The sequence below is a fragment of the Cebus imitator genome, unplaced genomic scaffold (assembly GCF_001604975.1).
Source record: "Cebus imitator isolate Cc_AM_T3 unplaced genomic scaffold, Cebus_imitator-1.0 Scaffold64, whole genome shotgun sequence".
NCBI classification, from domain to species: Eukaryota; Metazoa; Chordata; class Mammalia; order Primates; family Cebidae; genus Cebus; species Cebus imitator.
In genome coordinates this window covers 7,472,220-7,499,423 of record NW_016107379.1, presented here as the reverse complement: position 1 = coordinate 7,499,423, position 27,204 = coordinate 7,472,220, and the positions used below count along the sequence as shown (strand labels likewise).

Sequence of the window (27,204 nt, the reverse complement as noted above, 5' to 3'; positions counted from 1 at the left end):
TCCTCTGAACTCCTCTCCATCCTCTGAACTCCTCTCCATCCTCTGAACTCCTCTCCATCCTCGGAACTCCTCCTACCTCCTCGAAACTCCTGCCCGCTCCTCGGAACTCCTCCTTCCTCAGAATTCCTTCTCCTCAGAATTCTTACCTCCTCCTCAGAATTTTTCCCTCCTCGAACCTTTCCCACCCCCTCAGAACACCTCCCCACCCCTTCAGAACCTCTCCCCACATCCCCCAAACCCTTCCTACCTCCTCAGAACTCCTCCTCCCATCTTTAGACCTCCTCCCTAAATGACTCAGTACAAAGGCATCCTCCATCCCTGGGCCACTACTAAGAAGCCTTGTGCGATTCACCTGCCCTCTTTATGCAAGAGACTTTCCAAAGAGAGAATCATTTCTGCTCTCAGAGGACAATGCCAGAGTCTTCTGAGTTCTTAGCCTTTCACAAGGAATGACAAGAGGCTGGTGCTGTGGAAAGAACATCAGTGTGGGAATCAGGAGCTCTGCCATGGACCAGCTGTGTGTCTGAGCCAGTTATTTAACCTGTTTTTCTTCCCCATCCATGAAACCAATGTGTATGTGTCAAATAATTCTCCTTCATAGAGGAGCTGTGAGGACTGGTGCTAACGAATATAAAGTTTGTCACCGTGTTTGCACATAATAAAACTTAATAAATCTGGGTTCTCGCTTCCATTTTCCCTTTTGGGATATTGTGGCCCAAACAAGCAAACTTAAGGTTGGTGAGGAAGAGTGGCTTTCCACTCGCTCCGAGTCAGATGGCTGGGCTGCTCCAACTATGATTGACATCGTGCACAAGCGCCGCCCACACCTGGAGCAGTGTCTCCTCCCTGCTGAGGTCCTAGGGCCTCGTCAGGGGCTTTCTGCTTGATCTCTTTTCTGCTTTTTTGAAAGGCAAAGAATTTCCTCCAGTGAATCCATTTCCATTCTCTGGATATGAACTTTACAGACTAACGTGAATGCATTTAAGCCTTGCAGAGATATTGCTGTCTTTCATAAAGATGAGGTGACACGTTCAAAACAAACACTTGCAACCTCCCTGTTTGTAATAGTTATGGATGAGACATGCAGGCATTGTTAGACAAAGGTGACCAGCAGGAACCACAACCAAAGGGCAGATCAGAGCAGAATGAAGACACTGGCCCGACCTCTGGAACTCAGAGCTGATTCTGTGTGTGTGTTGTCGTTGCAGTGCCTCATGGCGTGGGAGTCGATTATTCCACTACTGCAGGAGAAGCAAGAGGCCAAGTAAGTTCCTTCCTGGGATGGAGACTCTTCTGCCTACACAGGGCTTGGCACCCCATACCAGAATGTCCCTGCAGTGCCAGAGAGGCAGCGCTGGGAAAACAACCACAGAAACATCTCTCCTTTGTATTTTTCCCTCCCCCAACTCTTGCCCCAAATTAGTATTTATTCCTTGGTGGAGTCTGTGAGGCTAGAATCACCTCTCAGCAAAAGCAGCATACCTCTGTGTTATGAAGGCACCTGCTCAGTGAAGCACTACGAACATTTGAAACCAAGGGACAAGACAACCTGCAGCTGACATTCTGACCTTTCATGACAGTTTCCTCTTTAGGGACAGCTAAGTGGCCTGTGGTAGGAGAGAACCTGGGGCCTGCTTTTCAAGGAGGAGGAGGAGGCAGGAACAGAAGGCAGCCATTGCTTTCTGTGGAAACGTGGTGCCTCTGGAATTGGCCCCTGTGGCCATTGACTCATCTTGGCCGAGGAGGTGTTGGTGGCTCCCTGGAGAGTCCTTAACGTCCAGTGGCCTGTTGCTGTGAGTGTGGCCTGCTGCCTGCTTGTGATGAGTGATACTGTCTTACCGTTTCTGTTTCACATAGGGACGTTTAAATCAGTGTCAACCTGCGTCCATGTTTCAGTGAACAAGCCAGCGTCCTTGTCCTCATGTGATGCCTTTGGGAAGCTCAGGGGAATGCTCCCCAAGCTTGTTTCTGACACTAGAATGCAATAGATTGGAAACTGTAAGTGGAAAAAAAAAAAAAAAGAGGTGCATTTTTTTCTTTTTTTTTTTCCGTGAAGGTCTCCGGCGTCTGTCTTTTGCTTGTTCACTGTCATCAGAGCAGGGTTAGACCTGTGAGGGAATATCTGTTGTCTCAAAGTCAGAGTAGCTCACCGTTGTTGAGATTAGTGGGCATATACCAAGCTCCACCCCAGTGTCAGCTTTGTGCAATTTGACTTTACCTCACCAAAAATACCTACTTTAATATTTCCTCCTATGTCCACTGAATGTCTGGGCAAGCTTTTGGTGAGAGGGCTGGTATGTCGTGTTGTTATGATCCAGTCGTAATTTGTCGATGCAGTGTGAACATTCTACATAAAGTGCTTTAACCCTTAACATTTCCTGGTCAGGAAGGAAAGCCGGTACCTGGACGGGCCTCGAAAGTGACACATGCAGCGGCGAACCCTTTGTTTCCAGCTAAGCTAAAGTCTCCTCAGTGTGCAGCCAGATTGCTGGGAACTGCTGACTGTCATTAACGTTTGCATTTCAGACGATCGCCTGGTTTACTTTTCACATCACAAACGGTCACCAAGGATCTATCTTCCAACGCATTTTTTTTCTGCTGAAATGAAGCTACATGTCATGTTTCTGTTCTTTCATCCGTGGCTCATCCCTATAAAACTATGAATCTCAGCCTCAAATAAGCTGTAGTTTTTTTGTTTGTTTGTTTGTTTGTTTTTTGCTTTGCTTTTAATGAAACAGCTGTGTTAAGACGCTGCTTCGGGTGCAACTTCACCTGGAAATACTGTTCACCCGGCAGCACGTCAAGGTCACTTCAGCCTACTTTTAACTGCAGGTCACGTCGGCCAAGGCTGTGGTGCTGTTAATGCCGCAGTTGGACGGCATAAGTCAGCTTGGTTCTGTTTCATTGTGTTTGACAATGTTGCAGTTTAAATGGTAATTTTTAAATCAATTGGTACTTGCCTGTACTGTTAAACCCTATCTATGCCATTCTCAAGTCCTTTGATGTGGATTTTCAGTTTCATACAGTTAGAAATGACTCATTAATGCGGAAAGGGAAGAACAACCCGTGTACCCCCGAGTGATTGTGTGTTTCATTCTACCTCTAAGCCATCATGTTGGCGTGGGTATGGACGCCTGGATCTGACCTGACACTGTGCTGGGAGAATCAGGGTGTGTGTCTAATGGCGAGCTGATATCTGTTGATATTTGGCAGAAGACACCAACCCAGCCCAGCAGCAAATGCTCATCTTTGGGAACACAGGAAGCTTTGCCTTGGGAAAGCTATGCTTTACAAATGCCTAGTGTAATGAATGCTTGGAAAAAACTGGAGTTACAGGAAAACTAAAACTGACTACCTGCTAGTTGCCAAAGCCCAGAAACATTCCTGTGTAATGGTTTGTTGGGAAAGAAGGCAGCTCTTCAAAAAATTCGTCAGGTTCCTCACTGGGAGAGGTGGGGAGGGGCGTGGGATGCACACGTCATTCCTAGTAGGAGGCAGAGGCTGCCTCTGAAGGGAGGCAGGCACCGTGGGGTTTGGTCTTGCTCTGTTTGGTCCACATGTGATGCTCTGTGCTGTAAGACATCAGCAAGATCAGGAACAAGGCAAACTTTCTGCCTTTCAGGCATGTTATTGATAGCAGAGCCAGGAAGTCCAGTGTACATTACAGATTTTCTGGGAGAAGTAGTCCTTCTGGAGAAAGGATTCCTTCCCAGCCTCTAGGCTGGTGTCTCATGAGGTGAAGAGGCTGGTCCAGAAGGAAGGGGATGTTAGGTGGTGAAGCAGGCTCCCCCGGGCCTCTGAGGACCAGCAGTCCCAACCATTTGCCTCTTCATTTTGATCAAGCACAAAGGAGATATTCCCTAGGAGAAGTGTCACATGGAGACTTCTGTGCCAAAGACTGCCTTGTAGAGCTTTCATCACCCCACCCTTCTTGGCTCCACAAAATTGTGGCCCTGAGATCACTATTCCTCTCTTAAGTATTTATTTTTTTGCTTTACCTCAAGCAAACAGACATAGGTTTTGAGGCTTGAATATGTGGCAGTGGAATGCAAGGCACTCTCTAGCAGCCGCTCCAGGCCTGGGAAGTGATAGATTTCATATGCCCCGGTTAAAAATCCAGAGGAAGACAGAAGGGAGGCTTCCTAGGAACCAAGCAAATTTTAGAGATGCAAGTGATGTTAAGGAGAGTCTTATGATTTGTAGCAAGCATGAGCACTGCTGCTCTTTCTTACTAATGTGGTAGATCTACACGAAGATTCTAGGCTGTTCTACTCAGCAAGGAACCACTGCTCCGCAATGGGGAGGGAACAGCCAGCTTTAGTGTTGGGTTTTATCCTTCAATAAAAGTTTTATAATGATTCCTGTTCAACTTAAAGTGTGATTATGGAGCTGATTGGCTCCATATTTCACCACATCATTCCTTCAACTCACCAGACACCTTTCTTTAGCTGAAATAGACCGGCATGACCTGGAGATCAAGGTGACTGTAAGCTAAGTCTGTTTTCGTGCCACATTTTAGCCCCACCCAGAGTGTGTTCTAGATATTGTTGATTTGGATGTTTTTCTCAGTTACCACTCCACATGGGAGAGTTCAGTAAATGCATACCGGCTGCTCACTTGGTGTGAGGCTGCCTTTTGTGATCAAAGGACGGGAAGTTCTGCTTCAGAGGAGGGCACGATGACCGTGTGGCAGTCTGCAAGTGGAATTGCTCTCTCAGGGTGGCAGCCCAAGGAACATCCAGAGATTGTGCGACTTGGTCCTGCCATTGCTGGCTTTGAAATCACAGGCACCAGGCTCTGTCTTGACATCATTCAATGGAGGACAGTCATTCTTCACACTCTATCCTGAGCTGGTAAGAAAGGAGGAAGAGGGAAGTCAAGAGCAACCTCTGAGGGCTGGGTTGGCCTCTTCTGCTTGGGTCTTGGAGTGAGTTAGAACTGGGTTCTTGTCTGGCCAGTTGGGTTGCTGGCTGCACTGAGGGGTGGTTGCTTTCAGAAGATGGACTGCCTGTGGTCAGGACAGGGTACACCAGTCTGGACTGCACCTTCCCAGACATCTACTTTAAGAAGCTGTGGAAACTGGGTGATCTAATTATAGGGCTGGGCAACACTGCTTTGGCCACCCTCATTTACAAACTTAGGTTGGGAATTTGGATTTCCTGTCTCCCTTCCAAAAGCCTTCAAGATGGCAACAGATGGACACACCCTCTCATTTCTTAGGTCTTCTCTGTCAGGTGGCAGGTGGCAGGTGGCATTTATCAGTAAATTTGAGGCAAATGTTCTCTCTCGGGCCAACCTCCCAGCTTGCGTTGGGTGTGTTGGAATTGTTCTCCTCTGCCTTGTGATTTTTTCAATTCAGTGAATAAACCGGGAATCCAATTTTTCACCAACCCACTCTTGTCAGCTTTTTGTGTGAGGGATGCCTGGTCTCCTCACAGTTGCACGTGTCGGAGTGTGCGTAAGAGTTGCCTGTGTTAGCAAAGGTTGGGGTGGGGGCTTTGTTGCAGGGGATTGACTCTTCTTTCTTCATCATAAATTTGATATGCATCCTGAGTATGACTGTCTAACCCTTTCTATGGGGCCGAAAAATATGTTTTCCAGGTAGTTTTTACTACTATAGATAGTCTACAAATAAGTGCTTTGGAAAAATAAACCAATAAGATATTTGTCTGCTGTATAAACATTCTGTGTATTTAGCACTTGAAAATCAACAAATCTAGAATTTTTAAAAATGCCACAGACTGTTAAAAGCCCAACTCTACTTTTTTTCCAGAATTGTCAATACTTACTAATATGCCTTGTTCTTCTTCAACTACTGTTTTAAAAGTCCTGGGTAGAAAGAGTTTTAGAAATGTAATCAGTTGTTCAGCTTCAATAATACAGAGATCTAACATAGTCAGCCCTCAGGCCCCCTAAAGAAGCCAGCAAGAAAGTGAGGGCCATCACTAGGAATAGCTTTGGGGAGGGGAAAACTAAGCACTGCTTTTGCCAAATAATATTTTTGATAATGTAAGGAAACACAGGGGCCACAAAACTTTTTTTTTTTTTTAAGTGTGAAAGGTTAATTTAGTGCCTTTTGGCATACTTTTGATTTTAGAGGATATTGTATCAACATCGATAAATCATGTAGATACAAAGAATGCTCTAGATGACAACAGTATTAAATGTTACTCCTGATTCTACAGCACAGTTTTGAAGATACCGTGGAGTATCTTCAAGCCTCAGAGCAGCTTGATTCAGATAGAAATTCTCCATGGGTTGAAATGCGAAAAACAGAAAACATGGTGTTGACTCATGTAATTTAGTCCATTTTAGCAGAGCCTTTGCCAGTCAACATCAGTGACGCAGAGAATTGTATATTCGCTCCCAGCAGTGGCACCTTCGCACCAGGAGGTTCTGGGCTCTCTGTAGGCCGGTCCTTAGTAGGTGACACCCAGCAACACCCCTGTTGGATAGGATTGTTCACAGTCTTAGACCAGTACTTTAGTCAGAAATGATACTGGGGAGAGGAAAGGGAAATCACTTTTTTTCCTCCATGTGGAAATGAGAAAGTAGATCACAAACCAAAATGTGCATCAGTGTGATCAAGCAGTGGCTCTGCCATCTGGGCCTTTTTCTAGTAACAAACCAGCATCTCTTAATGGCACTGTTGGCCTGGACACCCCTGAGGTTTGGGTCCCGTCTGGTGGATTCCCGGTCCGTTGTATTTCTGTGTGTCTGTTCCCTTCATCACTGTGAGTCGGGAGTGCATTGAGGGATGATTTCCATCTGATAGATTCCTGTGAAATCAACTGCCAGCAAACTTTCTAACTTGTATTTTAACTGTTAAAGAAGAGATGTAAAACTTTAGTTTTGGACATGTCCACATTATGGACTGTTACTTCTTATTTTTAAAAGTCATTCTTTATGTTTAAGATTTTAAAATGCAGACCTTCTGAGGTATTGATGAAGTCCGCCGTGTAAATGTGTTACCTTCTCTCCATGCTGCCGTTACGCCAAAATCAAAGCTGTGAAAAAAAAAAGTGCTTGAGAGAGTGTGTGTGGGTAAGAGAGTGGCCTATTTACAGGTGAGTCTTTGTTTCATGAAGCTACCAAACTTTAAAAAGAATGTCACCTTTTTTCTTTGTTATGGAAACCAGAGATTGTAAAATGGGAAAACAGAGTCGTTTTTGTTGACTTTTTGATGCTGGCACGAGGTTTTTGTCCACTTTTTTCATATATCTGTGTATAAAAAAATTGTTGTTTACTATGGAATTAGTATTACATTTTGAGGTAAACAAAAGAATTTGTATTGCTTGATAAATATTAGCTTGTAAATTTAAAGTTTCTTTACTTCAATTAACTTAAAGTAATGGACCAATAAACCCATCAAAGATGCTTTCTTTACCTTGAGTCATGTCCTCGTTTGTACCTTCTTGTGAGGCAGAAAAACATGTGTCTGCTTTTCTGTTTTCTTACTTTCTCTTTAGACATTGTCAGTTTGCCTATAAGAATCAAGACATACAGAGCCACATGAAGAAATATATATAATTGAACTATTTTTATTCTTCACTTCTTCATAGGCCCATCCTCAATTTACCCTCTTCCACATCAGCACCAATTTGGGAAGATGAAGAAACTTCCTAGTGTAGTAACCATCATGATTGGCAGGCAGGCTGGCAGCCAGCCGAGGTATTTACTGCATGAAAGATTTCCTGCATTATCCCATCGCAAAGCACAACATTATATTCTGGGTCAAGGCCAGTCCTGTTGACCTAATGATGGTAATGCATTGAACTTCAGTATACTTAAAATGGTGCCAAACTTGACTTATTGATAGTAGACATCATTAAGACTGCAGTCATAGAAAATAAGGCAGGAAGATGAGTAAGACGTGGATCAAATCTCAGCTTTCCCACTTACTAGCTATATGGGTTTAGGCAAGTCACACTTCTCTGAACGTGTAGTATTATGATCTTTGAGATGAAAACAGGCCTTCCATGAAGGGTTGTCAATAGGACTAGCAGTATGGTATACAAAGCACTTACGTGTCAGGCAGGTTCTCACCATGTGATAGCCCCTTTCTGAAGACTTCTAATTTAAATATTAAGGCTATTGCCAATTTAAATATTAAGGACAACAATCCTTCCTGTATGCTTTGCCAGTTTGTTGTTGTTGTTTAACAGGATATTCCTTTTTCTTTTTGAGATAGGGTCTTGCCCTGTCACCCTGGCTAGAGTGCAGTGGCACGATCTCAGCTCACTGCAACCTCTGCATCCTGGGCTCAGGCAGTCCCCCCACCTCAGACTCCCAAGTAGCTGGGACTACAGGCACGTACCACCATGCCCGACTAATTTTTGTATTTTTGGTAGAGACAGAGTTTCACCATGTTGCCCAGGCTGGTCTTGAACTCCTGAGCTCAAGCGATTCACTTGCCTTGGCCTCCCAAAGTGCTGGGATTATAGGCATGAGCAGCTGTGCCTGGCCCTGTTTTCTTTTTAAGAAGATGATAGAAGTAGAATACTGAAGGACTGTGTCTGACTGAAGGCCTGGAGAATGGAGAGGAATAAATTCCAAATGCCATGGCAAGAAGAGAGAAAGGGAGGCGAAAAATAGCTGGATTTAAGAGATTTACTGGGGCAAGAGGAATAGACCAGAGATGAGAGGGAGATTGCCAGCCTGGGATTTGGAGATGATGCCATCAGCTAAAATCAGGAGAGAAAGATAAAAGGTGGAGGCTGGGCATGGTGGCTCATTACTGTAATCCCAGCACTTTGGGAGGCCACAGTGGGAGATCACTTGAGGCCAAGCATTTGAGACCAGCCTGAGCAACATGGTGAGACAAAAAGAAAAGATAGAATGAACTTAACATGGTGGGATGGGAGAAGGAGAACTTGGTTTGGCGTTAGATTTGAGGAAATCCAGGTGGCGATGTTGACGTGGGGGTAGACTAGATTACATGGGAAGAGAACCAAGGACAGGGCCTTGGGGCCTCAAGAACTAAGGATGTGGGCAGGGCGCAGTGGCTCATGCTTGTAATCTCAGCACATTAGGAGGCTGAGGCAGATAGATCACTTGAGGCCAGGCGTTTGAGACCATCCTAGCCAACATGGTAAAACCCTGTCTCTATCAAAAATACAAAAATTGGCCAGACATGGTGGTGCGTGCTTGTCATCCCAGCTACTTGGGTGGCTGAGGCAGGGGAACCCCTTGAACTCAGAGGCGGAGGCTGCAGTGAGCTGAGATTACGCCACTGCACTCCAGCCTGGGCAACAGAATAAGGCTCTGTCTTAAATAAAAAAAGAAAAAGAAAAAAAATTAATTATTCAGGGAGAGGAGGAGGACTCAGGAAAAATTCTTAAGGAGAAAAAATTGGGCCCCATAGATGAGAATGGTGATTCTTAAATGAGGGCTTGTGAGACACCTATTGTTGACCCCCACTCCTAGAGTTTGACTTGGGTGGGACCCCAGAATTTTCTAACAGATTCCCAGGTGCTGCTGCTGCTGCTAGCCCAAGAACCACTGGGTTAGGACATATGTTACAAGAAATGGTGACCCTGGGAAAGCTGACAAGGTTTGAAACTCCAACCCTGGTGACAGGTGGGGTTGAAAAGGAGCCAATACTTGGGCGTTGAGCGCTCAGCTCAGGTTAAAAAACACAAGTTTATAGCAGGGTCAATGTGGACAAGGAAGGACATTAAACAGCAAGAGCAGGCTTTTCAGGAGTAGGAAGGATTCGACTCTTTAAGGCTGCGAAGCTGGTCAGAAGCTGGAGTAGAAGGTAAGGAGTTGGGGAATGAGCATATTGATGAGTAAGTTGCAGAGGTTGAACATGATCTTGACATCTTCCCATCCCATCTGCTCTGATCATGTTGCCAGACTCTGTGAGGGAGTGCTACCTTTTATTCAGTTGCCTGAGCCCCAAATCTGAGTCATTCCACCTCCTTGTACCTCACCCTCTACCATCCATCCATTAACCAGCTCCTCTCGCTCCCAAATACTTTTCCATGTCTAACTACTTTTCTCCATGCTTGTAGCTTCTTACCCGATTACAGGCCTGAGCCACCAAAGCTGGCCGGTCAGTCTGCCATTATCCTTCACCTGGTTTACTGCAAGGGCCTCACAGCTCACCTCCTTTCTGCAAGTCTTGCTCACTCCTTCCACCAATTCATTGTCCTCAGCGTGGCTAGGGAGCTATTTCTAAGATGCAAATATAAGCACTCCATGTTCCTGCGTAACACTGTCCGACATCTATCCCCATTTACTCTGAAAAGAAACGTCTTTTTCTTTTGAAGGGATATTTTATGTTATTCCTCCTATCGCTCCAGTCTCATCTTACCTGTCCCTCTGTAATACCTGACCCTCCCTCCGTCTTTGCTCCCTTCACACTGAATTCCTAAACCTTTGATATATTTTCACCTTCAGGCCTTCCAGCATAGTCTTCCCTCTACCTGGAATGTCCCTCAACATCTGGCCTTGGTAACTCCTACTTACCCTCAGCCTTATCATAGAAGTCACTTCTGGGATGTCCTCCCTGCTCTCCCAAATCTGGATTCTATGCTCCCTTACATTAATGAGGTTGGGGAGGTTGAACGTGATCTTGAACTTCTTGAACTCATTTTTCCCATCCCATCTGCTCTGCTGACATTGGCTAACTCAGTGGAAGGGTGCTAACTCCTTCCCAGTAGAAGGAAACGTTATATGCTGTTCTGCCTGCTTCGCCTGTTAGTACGCTCTGTTAGGGCAGACACAGTCACGTACTATTCTTTCTGTATCTCAGCACCTCGCATGAGACCTGGACCTTATTAGATGTGTCATAGAGTTTTGTTCATTCCCTGCAAGAAGATTAGAGATACAAACTCTCTGAGCCCCAATACCCTGAGATTTAAATGCATTCTCTAGCCTTGCATTTTACCCTGTGCAAAACGTCATGCCTGTAGTCATGGATGGAATCTGATCTGGGAAAGAACGATTCACACACTCCTGCTGTGAACATTGATTTTATTAGACGAGTCTGCTTTTATAAATCCAAGTAAACTAGGTTACAAAAATGAGCCCCTCCAATAAAATGGCTCTTAACATATCTCTCCTCACCACCACATACTTTGGGAAGCACTGTTGACTGAAAGTACTCAATTAAATATCCCATTGATAAAGGCCTTGTGACATTTCCTTCTTTTTTTAAAAAAAAATTTTTTTTAATTGTATTTTAGGTTCTGGGGTACATGTGCAGACCATGCAGGATTGTTGCATAGGTACACACATGGCAATGTGGTTTGCTGCCTCCATCCCCCTGTTACCTACATCTGGAATTTCTCCCCATGTTATCCCTCCCTGACTTCCCCACCCCACCACACTGTCCCTCCCTTGGCCCCCTCAACAGACCCTAGTGTGTGATGCTCCCCTCCCTGTGTCCATGTGTTCTCATTGTTCAACACCCGCCTATGAGTGAGAACATGCGATGTTTGGTTCTCTGTTCTTGTGTCAGTTTGCTGAGAATTATGGTTTCCAGATTCATCTATGTTCCTACAAAGGACACAAACTCATCATTTTTTATGGCTGCATAGTATTCCATGGTGTAATTGTGCCACGTTTTCCTTGTCCAGTCTATCATTGATGAGCATTTGGGTTGGTTCCAGGTCTTTGCTATTGTAAACAGTGCCGCTGTAAACAACAGTAATAACAAGACTACCCAGAAGCCAAGGGCCTGAGCTCTGTTGCTCTCCTGAGTGTTTGTAGCTAAGAAAGACTCAAGAAAGAAAGCTGGCTTTTTTCAAGGTTTTATTTTAATTTAAAATACATTGTTCATGCAAAACTGTTGATAGTTCTTACAAAACATCCCTTCCACGTTCCCCTCAGACTGTGATAGTGCATGCTTTGAGTTCTCCTGTGGGGCTCTCAGCACAGCACTCAGGTGACTAGTTAGCCATACCGTCGAGCTCTCAAGACAGTCCTTTGAAGAAAAGGGGCAGGTTCGCTGTAGCTGGAGCCCGAAGCCTCTCACAGGGCCTGGGACAGCTGTGTGCAGCCTGCATAGAACCCTTTAGTTCATGCTCTTCTGTCACAGAACCTAATCTCTGCCTATAGGGGTGTCTTAAAGCTGAGAACGTGTTTCCGTCACCAGGAAAGTGCCTTCCCCATCCACCAGGGATCGCTGAGCCATAGCAAGTCATTCTGAAGCCAACTCCGGCTGGAACGTGGGTTTCTTAGGGAGTGGGTTGCTTTGGTTACCAGTTCCCTGGTCCCTTCTTTTGTCTTCTGTGGGGCTGGCCATGGCTGATGTTTTCAGCTACTGGAGGGAAGCATCTTCATTTCTCTCTGATGTCTCCATATGGTGACTGTGGGACTTCTTTATAGGCCACGATGCTGTAAGAATTTACCGTAGAGACTTACAAGAGAAAAGCTGGACTGGGGTAAAGGTGAAGCTGCCCTCGCAGGGTTAATGAGACTTACAAGCCAGGCAATAGGCAAAATCATAGGTAGGCATTGACCAGGGTGTGCTGCTGCACTGTGACCCACTTCCCTGCAGCTGCTAACTAAAAGGAGCATGTTGACCACTTAGAATCTCTGATACTGGACCTTTTTACTTAAGAATTGCTTAAGGTGTTTTTCAATTTTAATTTTTTTTTTTTTTTTTGAGACGGAGTTTTGCTCTTGTTGCCCAGGCTGATGGAGCGATCTTGGCTCACTGCAACCTCTGCATCTCAGGTTCAAGCGATTCTCCTGCCTCAGCCTCCTGAGTAGCTGGGATTACAGGCATGCACCCTGCTAATTTTGTATTTTTAGTAGAGACAGGATTTCTCTATGTTGGTCAGGCTGGTCTTGAACTCCTGACCTTAGGCGATCCACCCACCTCGGCCTCCTAAAGTGCTGGGATTACAGACATGAGCCACCACACCCAGCCGGTGTTCTTCAGATCCTGAATTCCAGCAGAATGGCTGGTGCCAACCTAGCCTGAAGACCCTCACCAAGGAAACAACTCAGCATAGGAATGCAGTTTCTTCATCTCCCTGTCCTATGATTTCAACCCTCACTTCTTGACCAATCAGAGCAGTCCCTACACTAGCCCATCACCCATCCAGACCCCTTAGAAGCCCATCCCCAAACCTCCCTGGGAGGTGGGTTTAAGGTTTCCTCCCATCTCCTTGTTCGGCTGCTGTATATCATTAAATGCTTTTTCTGCTGCAACCCTGCTGTCTCGGAGTGTGTTACTGTGCAGTGGGCAGTTGAACCTGGTGGTCCTGTAACAAAGCGTGCGCCTTTTCCTCCCTATGCATCAGGCCATCTCTTTATCACTGGTAGACTTAAAATTTTTTATTCATTTATGGCATCAGAATGCTGCACTGAGTGCAGAGAGATTGTCCAAAGGAACATCTCTTACTTCAGGTTCGTGCCAGTCTTGCAAGTACTGAACTTCTCCCTGTTGCCCATAACATCCTGAGCCCTTTGCCTCCACATTTTCTTTTTCCTAGAATCTCTTTCCATGTCACTTCTGCCTGGGGATTAACTACCATGTATATGGGAGATTAAGCCTTTGCTAATTGCAAGCAGAATTAGCTGCCTCATCTTCTACCTTTCCATAGCTCCTTTATCCATTACATTGTTTAAAATTATCTTAATTTTAAGATAATTTTAAATGCACAGCAATTAGGAGGTCTGAATTGAAGTCCTGGATCAGTGTGACTTTGGCTTGTCCTTCAAGCTCTGGTGCCATGAGCTTTCTCACCTGCTTGAACTCCAGAATCCTCAGCTTCTAAGCTACAGCACAGCACTTCTTGATGAATGAACAATACCTGGAGGTGCTAACATGGGTTGTGCACTTAGATCCACGCCTTTTAAGGGAAATGTTGTAGAGACTTCCCAACATGCAGATTTCCCTTCTATGAGTGCTACAGCCCTACTGAGAGGGGCGTTGACTGTCCTTAAGACTCATTGTATTACAAGGCTGGCAAGTGGAGAGTGAAGACTTGGAAGCAGCCAGCACAGGGCCACATGACCCTTGACCCCTGCTGTGGACCACTACAGCACAGCCACAAGGTGATGGCCAGCACCTGACTTCATGAGCAGCCCCAGGCAGCTCTGGGATGTGGGCAGTCAGCAGTGCTGACTTATTAGTCAGCGTAAGTTAGTGTTGTGAGAGATGCTACACCCTCTGACTGGGCACGCATTCATTAAACAAATGCTTTTTGATTACTTCCTATATGCTAGGTTCTGTGGACACAGAGGCTACAAAGAGAGCCAAACAGCCATGGTCTCTGCCCTCAGGAAGCCTTCAGTCTAGTGGGAAAGCATGTTAAACAGCTAATCATGAAATCCTCATCACTGCATGCCACAAAGGAGAATAGGGGAAGCTCTGGGGGCATGTAATAGAAGGGTCTCATTTAGATTAAGGAGGGTTAGGAAAATTCTCTTTGAGAAAATGGTGTTTCAGTTAAGACCACAACTAGCTGGGTGGGAAAGAGGTGTGGGTGGAGGAGGAAGAGTGGGAGGGGAGGCGACTGTGGCTGAGGGTTGGGGAGGGTGGGCAATGGCAGGAACAGGAGGTGAGAGAGGGTGGTCAGGCCAGCTTATGCAGGGCCTTGTCGTCCATAGTAAGACATTCATTTTTTGTTGTTGTTTTTGTTTTTGTTCCTTTTTTGAGACAGAGTCTTGCTCTGTCACCCAGGCTGGAGCACAGTGGCGTGATCTTTGCTCATTGCAGCCTCCACCTCCTGGGCTCAAGCAGTCCTCCCACATCAGCCTCCCATGTAGCTGGGAGTACAGGCATGCACCCCAGGCCCGGCTAATTTATTAATTTTTGTAGAAATGGGGTCTCACTATATTTCCCAGGCTGGTCTCAAGCTCCTGAGCTCAATCAGTTCCCCCACCTCAGCCTCCCAAAGTGCTGGGATTATAGGTGTGAGCCACTATACCCAGCCAAACATTTGGGTTTTATCCTAAGAGCAATGAAAGCCAAGTGCAGGGCGTGGAGAAGGTGGTGATACGACCTGATTGACACTGTAAGGACCTTGCTCTGGCCACCTGCTGGAGAGAGGATGGGAGTGGAGCACAGGAGTGGATGTATGGAGAATGGCTCAGAGGCTTGGTCACCAGGTGCTTTGGATTGGGGGTAGCAGTGAGATAAAAGGAAAAGCATGAGTTGAGGCATATTTCGGAAGCAGAATCAGTGAATCAGGCCTGAATGAGTGGAGGTGGGGGGAGATGAAGGACAGAGTGGATGCTGGTGACTCTCAGGTTTCTACCCGGGGTAGGTGGTGCCGCCATTTAATGAGACCATGAGATTGGAAAGACAGGAATGTGAGCAGACTTAGGAGGGTATCAATAACCGTATTTTGGAAGTTTAAATGGTAACGTGAAGCTTTGGAAGTGATTCAGGTTGCTTAGACAATGTAAAGTGGGAAGGCAGCCCAGAGCAGAATCCCAAACCATTCCTACATTGGAGGTTTGTAGAGAAGAAACTATCAGGTAAGTGGGAGAAAAACCAGAAGAAGGAGGTGTCTCGAAAGCCACGTGACAAATACCTCCAGAGGAGAGAGTGATCCACGGCATTAGGGGCCGCGAGAAATCATGTCAGATGAAGGCAGCAGCAGGTCGACTGATGCAGCTAAAAAGTCATCAGTGGCCTTAGTGAGGGCAGCGCTGGTGGGGTTGAGCAGGGGCAGTCAGTTGAGTCAGACTGGAGTGGGGAGGAGGCAGCGTGCGCAGACCCGCCTTGGGAGAACTTGACTCTGAAGAGGAGGAGGGGGGAAGATCCTATGTCAGTTCTGGTAGAAGAATTCAGGAGAGAGTGAAGCAGTGGAGCGAGCTTTCTAAGGAGGTGAGAGAGGCCACACCGGCTGCCAGGTGCAATGGATGAGGTGGATGGGAGAGACTGCCTGGCTTCATTCAAATCCTGTCTCTGCCACCTCCTAGCTGTGTACCCTTTGGCAAGTTATATAATACCTTGGAGGCTGTTTCCTCCCCTGCAAAACAGCGATAATAATAGTAATTCCCACAGAGGATTGTTTGGGAAGATTAGTTAAAATATATGAAAGAAAGTAGTGCCTGGGTGGTAAGGGCTATTTAAGAGTTTGCTGTTATTATCATTAAAAAAAGAAGATGGATGCAAATGAACAGGGTTGTGGATTAGAGAAGACCAGGATATTCTGTCGTGATAGCTTGGCTTCTGTTTTCTTTTTTTTTTTTTCCAAGATAGAGTCTTGCTCTGTCACCCAGGCTACAGTGCAGTGGCGCAAACTCAGCTCACTGCAACCTCTGCCTCCTGGGTTCAAGCGATTCTCCTGCCTCAGCCTCCCGAGTAGCTGGGACTACAAGCCCATGCTGCCACACCCGGCTAATTTTTGTATTTTCACTAAAGACGAGTTTCACTATATTGGCCAGGCTTGTCTTGAAATCCTGACCTTGTGATCCGCCCACCTTGGCCTCCCAAAGTGCTGGGATTACAGGCGTGAGCCACCGCGCCCCGTCTGGCTTGTTTTCTCAATGAAAAATGAGACATTTGTTAAGTGCATGTATACTAGAGGGCATGAAGGGAGAGGGTTATGGATGAGCAGAGCCTCACAATTATTTCCTCAGCATCTCCCTATTGCGTCTAAAGAGCAAACAGGAGAGAGCAAGTTCTTATGGTAGCATGAAATTGGCTCACTTTGGTACCAAGAAGGGGTACAGCCACAGCCCCCTAGGATTGCAGACAGGCTGGGATCTCTCCTGGCATCGAGGAAGAGGATGCTGACTCTGACCCAGTCCAGCCTCTGCCCTCCGAGCCCTCCTCTGCCCTCCGAGTCCTCCTCTGCCCTCCGAGTCCTCCTCTGCCCTGCGAGCCCTCCTCTGCCCTCCGAGCCCTCCTCTGCCCTCCGAGTCCTCCTCTGCCCTGCGAGCCCTCCTCTGCCCTCCGAGCCCTCCTCTGCCCTCCGAGCCCTCCTCTGCCCTCCGAGTCCTCCTCTGCCCTGCGAGCCCTCCTCTGCCCTCCGAGTCCTCCTCTGCCTTCCGAGCCCTCCTCTGCCCTCCAAGTCCTCCTCTGCCCTCCAAATCCTCCTCTGCTCTCCGAGTCCTCCTCTGCTCTGGCATGCCTGGGTTTTTATGTCATTGGAATGTAACTTTTCTTCCTGTGGTTTGAAAGCTTTACTGGTCTTTCCTGTTAATCTCATTTGAAGATTGATGGTACAGCCTTGGCCTCTCCTAGCTGTGAAACTTTTTCAGGATCTTATTTCTTTAGTGATTTTGCAGAAGGGAAATGTAATGGAAACACTCCCTTTACACCAGAGATTTCAAATCTTGGTTGTACATTTGAATCACCGCGAGAGCTATTAAAATTTCCTATGCCCAGGCTGTACCGCAGATTAATTGAGTCTCTGGTGAGTGGGATCCTGACAGCAGTCAATTTAAAATCTGGCTTTGTTTGCATGTATTTCTCTATTGCTACATGTCTACAACAGAAGGAAACAGTGTACCTCATGGGTGCCTTATCTGCATAAGCAATCAATTGCTTACTTGTTTTTTCCCATTGTTTTCATTTGTCTCCTGATTTTTTTTTTTTTTTTGTGACATACATGAACCAGTAAGACTCGTTTCCTTTTATTGAGTTTTGGGTTTTGTTTAGGTTAAAGAGGCTAAGTTAACCATCTGCCAATAAAATTGGACTGGATGATTTTTAAATGGGCAAAAACTACTCATCCTTTACTCATTTGGCCAGAGAGTGGGACTCCAGAGAAGTCTGCATTGCATGGTAGCTCTAGCTCAAATCCAACCCATTCAGCCAGGACTCACATGAAAACAGGAGCACATGAAACGCCCGCCGAGTAGGACAGTTCAAAAATAGAGCTGACTCAGCTTGTACCTTAGGAATGAGAACTGGTCATGCCTGCCAATCTATAAATTCTCTCAGCTGTTTGGTCTTCGTATCTTATTTTTCGCAATTATGAAAGAATGCAAAGAACCCTAATGATTGATGGCTCCTGTCTTAGGAAGCTCAACTTCTCATTCAGGCAAAGATGTGTATTATGATGTGATGTGAGAATTCCAAAAGGGCTTTCACTGTCCCCTTGGACCTGCCTGCCTTTATTTTCTACTCTGCTGCCTATTATACCGTCATTACTGATCTGTAGAGGCCTCAGGTGCTGCTAGGCAGGTCCCTTGAAAATGCAAATCTGTATCAAATCCTTGTGCCTTACTGTGGATACATTTATTCTGTAGAGAGATATATATATTCCTTTCTCATGTGGCAACAGTGGTAAAAGCATGAGAGAAACTCACTTTGAAGGAAGTGTTAAAAGGATCTAACAGCCTAAAGAAAACTGTGCCGTCCAGTGTGGGAGCCTCAACCCACATGTGGTTACTGAATACTTGAAATGTGACTTGTCCAAATTGAGATGTACTGTAGGCATAAAATATGTAGTGGATTTCAAAGAGTTAGTGTAAAAAAGAAGCAAAATATCTCATTGATATATTTTGTAAATTGATTATGTGTGGAGATGATATTTTGCATGTCAAATAGGTTATTAATATTAAAATTAATTTCACCTGTCAGTTTTCTCTTTTTAAAATGTGGCTACTAGAAAATTGAAACTCACACATATGGCTTGGATTTGTGGCTCCTACCATATTCCTGCGGGACAGGGCTGGTTGAAGACAGAACTATTCTGTGCTGTCTTTCCATTTTGTTGATGACCCAGGCTAGTCTTCCTTCTGCCTCTTGGCTCCCACACTTGAGGGCTCTGATTTTACAAATGACACGATTCCCCCAGAGAAGGCCAGGGGACTGTCCGAGGCCCTGTCTGGAGCTCACACAGTCCAGCAGCAAGGAGTTTTCAGTGGCACTGAGCACAGAGCCCTGTGAGGGCACAGGGAAGAAACTGTACTGTGAAATGAGGTCTGATGGCTTTCACCTGAAGGCAGCTGAACAAAAGAGCTCTGATGGTTCACAAGGGTTTCTAATCACAGTCTCTAGTTATAAGGAAGTACATGGGACTCATATAATTAGTCATTTCTAAACTGCCAAAAAGTGAGCCAGTGCCTAAGGACCCTGCTTCTTGTGATTTTGGGGAATTCCCAAATGGCCAGATTTTTAGTGTTGGGAAACAGGAAGATTTTTCCTTTGTGAGAGAGCCACTGAGAACCCACTGCATAAATGCTGAAAATAAATAATGCGGTGATGGTGGGCTGGAGAAGGTCCAGCATTCCTAGACCAAAGCACTGGGGTCCCAACCCAAGCAGCAGACGCTCCTGCCATCCTACCTGATTGGGATGATGGCCAGGAAGGAGAGAACGGAGGAGATAGCAAAGCAGGAGCCTGCAAACATGTCCATGGTGAGCTGATAGATCTTGTTGTACAAGGTGGATGTCACCACACCTGTCAGAGCCAGGGACAGCTGCAGTATGACGAACACCTTTCCTGTGGAAGGGACGGAGTTTGCTCAGGAGTGCATTGCTGTCCTTGCCTCGCTCCCCATTAGCTAAGTCTCTGGAGAGCTCTGAGGAGAACTTCCCTCTTACTCTCTCTTTTTCTTTTTTCTCTTTTTTTAGAGACAGGGTCTCACTCTGTTGCCCAGGCTGAAGTACAGTGCCACAATCCTGGCTCACTGCAGCCTTGAACTCCTGGGCTCAGCATTTCTCCTGCCTCAGCCCTCTGAGTAGCTCAGACTACAAGCATGTGCCACCATGCCTGGCTAATTTCTAAATTTTTTGTAGAGATGGGGCCTCACTATGTTGCCCAGGCTGGTCTTGAAGTCCCAGCCTCAAGCAATTCTCTCACCTCGGTCTCCCAAAGCACTGGGATTACAGTCACTGAGACAATGCATCTGGACCCTTCTCAGTCTTTGTGGCTCAATTTGCTAGGAATTCTGCCTCTGTCTGCTGAATCTTCTCAAGGCCTATGGATGATATAATCATTCTTTGTGGCTTTTCAGTGACTGATTTTCTGAGTCACTCCCATAGCCCTGTCTCCACTCTCTCTGCCCTGGATGGAAACCAGAGTTCCTAGTGTCTTCAAAGATGCTTCTGATACTCTCTCAAGTGCCTTCTGCAGGTCTGTGCCTCATGCTGAGCAGCTCTGAAACAGCCCGGGCAGAAGTTTCTTACAGTACTCACCGTAAGAGGAGCCCTTTATGAGTTTGGACATAGCTGATCGGATGGTTGTGATGGGGATGAGAGCAAACAGCATGACGGCTCGAGCTGAAAGAGATCACACAGGAATACTCCTTGCTGTAGCCCAGCCTGGGCCAAGGAGGAAATTAGCAAAAGCCTCATTTAGAACTCCCATCTCTCCCCAGTCCGAATGTGGCTCGACCTGGAAGAAGTCATTTCTCTGCTGGCACGCTAGTACCCTCCCTTGACCAGTCTGTGACCCTCTGAGCTCTGCTGCTGCTGTATATGCTGCATAGCAGTCTGCAAGATGGCTGGACACAGTCGACAGCGTGAAATGGGTCTTTACTGGTGGAGTTAAGTGATTACTAGGGAAGTGAAACTGATGCCACTGCACTGACACAAGGACCCTCTCCTTGTTTCTCCAGGAGAGAAGTGTGTGTCCTTGACATTAGGGAACATCTCTGGGAGATGGTCCCAGGAGCTTTGGCAAACTGCCTCCAGCAATCTGTCCCATGAATGCACCCAGGGCAGAGCTCCCAAGCTCTATTGATTATCGAGATGCAGTGTGTGTGTGTGTGTGTGTGTGTGAGAGAGAGAGAGAGAGAGAGAGAGAGAAAGAAAGAAAGAAAAGAAAGAAGAAAGAAAGAGAAAGAGAGAAAGAGAGAGAGAGAGAGAGAAAGAGAGCCAGGCACAGGGGCTGACACCTGTCATCCCAGCCAGCACTCTGGGAGGCTCGGGTGGGTGGATCAACCTGAGGTCAGGAATTTGAGACCAGCCTGACCAATATGGTGAAACCCTGTCTCTATTAAAAATACAAAATTAGCTGGGCGTGGTGGCACATGCCTATAATCCCAATGACTTGGGAGGCTGAGGCAGGGGAATCGCTTGAGCTCGGGAGGTGGAACTTGCAGTGAGCTGAGGTCAAAACAAAAACCCAAAGAGAAACAGAGAGAGAGGTGGTGGGCAAAAGGGGAAGAGGGTACTCTGTCCTGTGCTGTTCAATTGAGGACTGACCAGAGGTTAGCTTGCCATTTTGTTGGATGTTTCTGAGATGTGTGACCTGCCTGGGCCAAGAACCAGCCTTAGATAACTGTCTGGAGTTGTTCTTTCTGATATGATAGCCACTAGCCCCATGTAACTATTTAAATTAAATAAAATGACATAAAATTTATAAATCTGTGCTTTAGTTGCGCTAGCCACATTTCAACTGTTCAATAGCCACATGGAGCCAGTGGCTTCTGTATTGGACAGAATGAATAGTAACTATTTGCATCATTCTAGAAACTTCTATGGGAGCATTAATTTAGAGCTTTCTGCTTGTAGCTGTCTGACCTGTGTTCTCAGATGGAAACTTAATGGTGCTTCCTTGGGGAATTTATTAAGTTGGTCGTGCAACGTATTTTATTGCATATTTTTATGTATTTTTAAAAAGCCCTTACTTGACTACAAATGATTTTAATTAAGGGACCTTTTCAGCTGAATTACTTGAATTTCCCTCCATCTTTTTTTGAGCGGGGGCGTGGGGGGGGGAGCAGGCAGAGTCTCACTCTATCACCCGGGCTGGAGTGCAGTGGCACAATCTCAGCTCACTACAACTTCTGCCTCTTGGGTTCAAGCAATTCTTGTGCCTTAGCCTCTTGAGTAGCTAGGACTACAGGTGCACACCATACCTGGCTAATTTTTGTATTTTTGGTAGAGATGAGGTTTTGCCATGTTGGCCAGGCTGGTCTTGAACTTCTGACCTCAAGTGATCCTCCCCACCAGCCGCCCAAAGTGCTGGGATTACAGGCGTGAGCCATTGTGCTCCGCATTTGAAATTCCATCCCTTTAAAAAGGGGATTGGGGGAGGAAGACACTCAACCCCATCTCCTCTGTTTAAGGCCATCCTGAAGCCTCCTCTACTGACTCCAGGTACCACTGACCACACCTCCATGACCCTGGTACACTAGAGTCATGAACACCCTCTGGTAACATTCACTTGCAATATAGATAATTAACAATACATTACAGATAAACTCAGGGGCACATCATCTTGTGTCCCTTGTGCCTTCTAGGTAGCAGGTTCAATCCCCAGAGCTGAGCTAGGACACCCAGACCACGCTGTCCCTGGGATCAGCCCCATGATGCAGAGGGCCAGCAATGTCCTGCCTCCCCAAGAGTGCCAGACTCACCAATATAGAACATGTATGTCTCTTTCACAAAAGCCAAGAGGAGGGCTCCTGACCCAAAGGAGACCATCCCAATCATGATCATAGTGGTGTCCCGGAAGCAGCGAGAGAAGATCAGGACACCCAGGAAGCTGGTGATAAAGATGGTGTACCCTGCAGCCATACCATAGCCCACTTGAACTTGGTTCCAACTGAGAGGCTCCCTCAGCATAAAAAGGGGCATCACGTCCACTGTGCCAACCACCGCCAGGTCATATATGATAGCACCCACAAAGAGCAGGGAAATCGTGGTTTTATGGGGTTTTGCTTTTCCGGGAGATGGAGGGTGCCCCCTTGCGCACTGTTTGTCCAACTGATCAGGATCCAGAGTGCGATATGTGCCAACCGTGCCAGACACGGTATCCACAGTGGGGAGCTCCTGGCGGGGCTTGGCCACCGACTCAGGGACCTTTAGCACCAAGAGGCTGTAGAGCAGGGCAAACGAGGCACAGCTCACGCTGCAGGCCGTCAGTATCAGGCCCTGTCCAGAGTGCCCAGCTATCTGCTTGAAGAGATGCCCGGAAGCCATGCTCCCGCAGAACCCCGCCAAGCCCAGGATCATGTCAATAAGGATGAGGCGCACGGAGCGGCGGCCCTCGGAGGAGCCCAGCGATCCCAGCGCCATGACGCCGGACCAGAAGGCGGAGAAGCCGCCGCACAGCCCGTTCAGCGCCGCCGCCCCGTACAGCACTTCCACTGGCCAGTCCAACAGCACCTTGAGCAGCAGCCCGAGGCGGGAGAGCGTGAAGCCCAGCAGCGACACGCAGATGGAGATCTTGCGGTGGTAGCGGTCGCTGAGCCAGCCCAGCCCGTAGGCGGACAGCAGGGGCGACAGGCCCACCACGAGATTGTAGATGATGTAGAAATTGGAGATGGCTTTCTGCTGTTGGTCCTCTAGAGCCCCCCGGGGCGACGAGCTGGCGCTGTGGTTGGAGGAGCCTCCGGCTGCGTAGGACGCCTTCACCACGAGGAGTAGCCCCGAGTCGTAGAGGGAGGCAGCCACCTGGGCCGAGGCCACCACGGGCTCGATCCAGGTCCTCGGCTGGAAGCGAGGCAGGCGGCCCCTCCACGGGCAGGTGACCACGGGGCTCATGTGACCTCTCTGATGGGGGATCGAGGGGCTTGCTGGCTGCAGCCACAGGGAGATGCTCCCAAATTCGGCTGCTACAGCGGCTCAGGATTCGGTCCGACAGCGCGAGTGAGCGCGGTGCGCGCCAGAGAGCGGTGAGCGGAGGGAGCCAGGGCACGCAGCGCCTGTGGCAGCAGCCGGTCCAGCAGCCGAGTGACCTCCCAAATGACTCCTCCTCAGTCCAGAAAAGGCCTCGCTCTGCCCCGCCCTCGCCACCTCAGGCGGAGTAGAGCTGGCGACAGTCCAGGGAAGCCAGGCGCGGGGGAGCGCACGGCGAGGGTTGGCTCCAGGCACCAGCACCCCCGGGGCCGCTGGGTCACGCTGCGCCTGTGAGCGCGTACCCTGACACGGCTGAATTTCCCCACAGCCAGGCGTGCCCGGACCTCCCGCGGATCGCTGGGGACTACCCCACCCCCGGCCCACCACTAGGGCGGGGGCTTAGACCTAGCTGGAAGAAGCTCCCCTGGACTGGCTCAGGGAGCATTTCCAAATTCTCCCATCCCAGGGAGGCAGGTTTGGGGGAGGGGTGGGACGCTAGGATCCTGCCTAGTGCTGGGGTGTCAAGTTTTATTTACAGAGTTTTAATGCACCAGAGACGCATGTGCTATAGGCAGGTGGGTAGCACTTTGAGAGAAGTAAAAACTTGGGAGCCGCTCGGTCCAGGCTCTTCTCCAAGCCAAAGGCCTCTTAGAGAAGTCCTGCTTGGTGCACCTGCATTGGTGGGTCTGGTGCATGGGCCCTGTGTAGAAGGCTCCTGCCTCAAACTCCAGGGCCAAGGGAGAGAAGGCAAGATCCTGGCAACCCTCGATTTCCCCCAGATATAAAACTGGACTCTTGGGCAGGGGCTTGAGCCCACTGGAAGGGGCAGAGTCACCAGGGTCCTCTTCTTCTGAATCAAGTGCCCAGGTCTCTTTCTGCTTCTAAGTAGTCGCTCTTCTTTTTACGGGCTCACTCCCCAGGACTGGGCTGAGACCTCCATTTCCCAGGTGGCCTCGCTTCCTCTTTAGCCACACACTTCTGCACAGAGAACCAGGGTGATGGGTGGTGCAGGGGCCAAAATGTACCAAGGAGCATGATCTGTTCCACAGTCAGCCCCAGGGATAGACACTCAAAGCACACAGCCTTCCTGTCCCTCTACCCTCAACCCACCACAGCTCTGGCAGCATGGATGAACAGGAACCCCAAGACATGAAAGGGAGTTGCAGGTTTGTAGGGAGAGCTTAGAAAGCCATGTGGAGGCTGGGCGTGGCGGCTCATGCCTGTGATCCCAGAACTTTGGGGGACTGAGGCGGGTGAATCACCTGAGGTCAGGAGTATTAGACTAGCCTGGCCAACATGGTGAAACCCTGTCTCTGCTAAAAAATACAAAAATTAGCTGGGCACGGTGGTAGGCACCTGTGATCCCAGCTACTCGGGAGGCTGAGGCAGGAGAATCGCTTGAACCCGGGAGGCAGAGGTTGCAGTGAGCCGAGATTGCACTATTGCACTGCAGCCTGGGAGACAGCAAGATTCCATTTCAAAAAAAAAAAAAAAAAAAAAAAAAAAAAAAAAAAAAAAAAAAAAAAAAAAAAAAAAAAAAAAAAGCCACACCAGTAATGTAATCATGTAGGGAGTAGGGACTGGATTCCAAATGATGTAGTGCAGCGATGTGCTCTTTTGGTAGTGTTTAGGTGGGCTATAATCTCCTTCCCCGAAACTCCCAACCTCCAGCTTGGCCCAGCCTCCTCGTGTCTAGGCCCAGACAACTCTGTCCACTGCAAAGAGAAAGACACGCCTAGTCTTGCCCTTCAAGATGTGCCCTGTGGACCTGGCCCAGCAGCCCATTTCCCTCTTTCTCCCCCTCATCTAGGGCCACCTTGGGAGATACTGGTTTCACCCAGCCCAAGCCTGGCTCTCCCACTCCATTCTTTTCTTAATTTTTCTAGAGACTGCAGCAAGCAGTCCAACCACCTTGATCCCATGAGGGGTGGAGACTCCAGGGGATGAGTGGGTTATGGGGCCAGGTGGTATTCGGCAATTAAATATGTCCATGAGAACAACCTGAACCAGATGGACAACTCTGGCCACTTGATCAAGGAGTCTGTCTATTCCAGGGCTGCAGACTGTAGGGGGCAGCCCTTGTCATCCCTGGGAGAGTCTGTGGTATTTCAGTTCTTCCCATCCTCTTGGGAAACCAGGGACCTTGGAAGGGTCTCTGAGAGATTCACATCAGATCTAGGACAGATCGGGTGGGAGCTGGGTTATCAGGATGCTAGCCAGCCGGAGGACCTTCCAGGCTTCTGAGTTCTCTGGCCTGGAAATGACCTAGACTCAGGGTAGTCAGTGTCTTTCCCAGTTTAGGCTACTGAGGGTTGGATTATATTCTCATCATGTCCCCACTTCTCGCTCTGTGAATGCAGGCCCCAGCTGAGCTAGCGCCTGGTCATCCTTTGCAGCCCAGGCTACCAGCAAGTGGAGCCCTGAACTTGCCACTCCAAAACAGAGTGTGGAATCTAGTCTCTAGCACAAGGTTGGCTTCATTAAAGTGCAAAGACTTACTCTCTGATGATCAGATTGATAAAATCACACTAATCCAGAAGAAAGGAACTTAAAAAAAAGTAGCAGCTAATATTTATTGAGCCCTTATTATGTACTAAGCATGTTACACGAATTAACTTGATCCTCCCAAAAAGTCTGTGAGCTGATCTATCACCCCATTTTACAGACTGAGAAACTGAAGCCAGAGAGGTTAAGCAATTTGCACAAGAGCTCAAGGCCAGTAAACCAGGAAACTAGTGTTTGACATCAGACAGTCTTTGCCAGCCTACAGCTATGAAGAAAATACAGTTGCCACAGAATTTTCTTTGAGATGTCCTCTTAACCCACATAGGAATGTGGAGAGGAGTAGAAACAACACAAGCATGTTGTGATTATTGTTGATCAACAATGTGTATTGCATAAATAGAGAGAACAAGAGTGGATAGTTTATCTGTTGAACCTGTATCCCAGGCACTTTACACTCAGGCAAGGAATACTTCTGTTTTCTCAACAAAATTCATGGCCCCCAAATTCATCTTAGAAAGGAACAGTCTTTGAAAAACACCTTTGGTCAGTTAGATAGTGAAATCCTCAGGTCTGGCTTTCAGCTGTGGAGGAGATTCCAGAGAGGGGGTGGAACCTTTGTGCATGAGTCAACAAGAGGGAAGGGTGAGAGAGAGAACCAAGGAGGGAGGAGAGGGGAAAGAAGTTCAGGGAGGAAGTAAGACCAGCAGGTATTGGCAGAGTCAGGACAAGACCCGTTGGTGTCAGGGTGGTCTAAAGGGAATTTTGAAGAACAGGAATGTCTAGTGTGGATTTTAAACATCTTGCTGTATCATGTATGTGTGAATCCTTCCTGTGACCTCCCTTTGCTCCTTAGTTTTTTGTTTGTTTGGTTCATTTTTTTGAGACAGGGTCTTGCTTCTGTGCCCAGGCTGGAGTACAGTGTTGCAATCAAAGCTCACTGGAGCCTCAAACTCCTGGGCTCAACCAATTCTCCTGCTCCACAATCCTCCTGCTCCAGCCTCCCAAATAACTGGGGCTACAGGCATGCACCACTGCACCCAGTTAATTTTTAATTTTTTTATCGTGGTAAAAACAGCATCTCACTATGTTGCCCAGGTTGCTCAGATAGATCTCAAACTCCTGGCTTCAAGCAACCCTCCCACCTCAGCCTCCCAAAGTGCTGGGATTACAGTTGTGAATCACGGCACCTGGCCTTCCTGAGTTCTTTAGAAAAGTTTACTTATAAATGTTTTGCACAAGTGACCTTTTTTTTTTTTTTTTTTT

General features: G+C 47.5%; 2 protein-coding genes across 2 annotated transcripts in view; one reads left to right on the top strand and one right to left on the bottom strand.

The window, feature by feature from the left end:
• SNX30 (sorting nexin family member 30) overlaps positions 1-7,392 on the top strand; it is a 120,742-nt gene extending 113,350 nt beyond the window's left edge. The window contains exon 9 of the mRNA XM_017530366.2: positions 1,209-7,392. Coding sequence (XP_017385855.1) covers positions 1,209-1,268 — 60 coding nt within the window. The 3' untranslated portion in view covers positions 1,269-7,392. The remainder of the gene's footprint in view (positions 1-1,208) is intronic.
• Positions 7,393-11,746: 4,354 nt separating this feature from the next.
• SLC46A2 (solute carrier family 46 member 2) lies at positions 11,747-23,581 on the bottom strand. The gene is made up of 4 exons (XM_017530363.2): positions 22,233-23,581; positions 20,065-20,148; positions 19,213-19,369; positions 11,747-12,345 (listed from the first exon to the last, which is right to left on the bottom strand). Exons 1-4 carry the CDS (start codon positions 23,359-23,361, stop codon positions 12,288-12,290), a joined length of 1,428 nt encoding a protein of 475 aa, XP_017385852.1. The 5' UTR covers positions 23,362-23,581; the 3' UTR covers positions 11,747-12,287.
• Between the last annotated feature and the right edge of the window lie 3,623 nt (positions 23,582-27,204).

What these genes read in the sequence shown, in the direction of transcription:
- SLC46A2 (XM_017530363.2), bottom strand. Translation starts at nt 23,361, where the DNA reads ATGAGCCCCGTGGTCACCTGCCCGTGGAGGGGCCGCCTGCCTCGCTTC. An exon ending in GACATACATGTTCTATATTG is followed by an intron (nt 20,149 to 22,232) that starts GTGAGTCTGGCA and finishes GATCTCTTTCAG; the next exon opens with CTCGAGCCGTCATGCTGTTT. An exon ending in CTGGCCATCATCCCAATCAG is followed by an intron (nt 12,346 to 19,212) that starts GTAGGATGGCAG and finishes AAATTCTTACAG; the next exon opens with CATCGTGGCCTATAAAGAAG.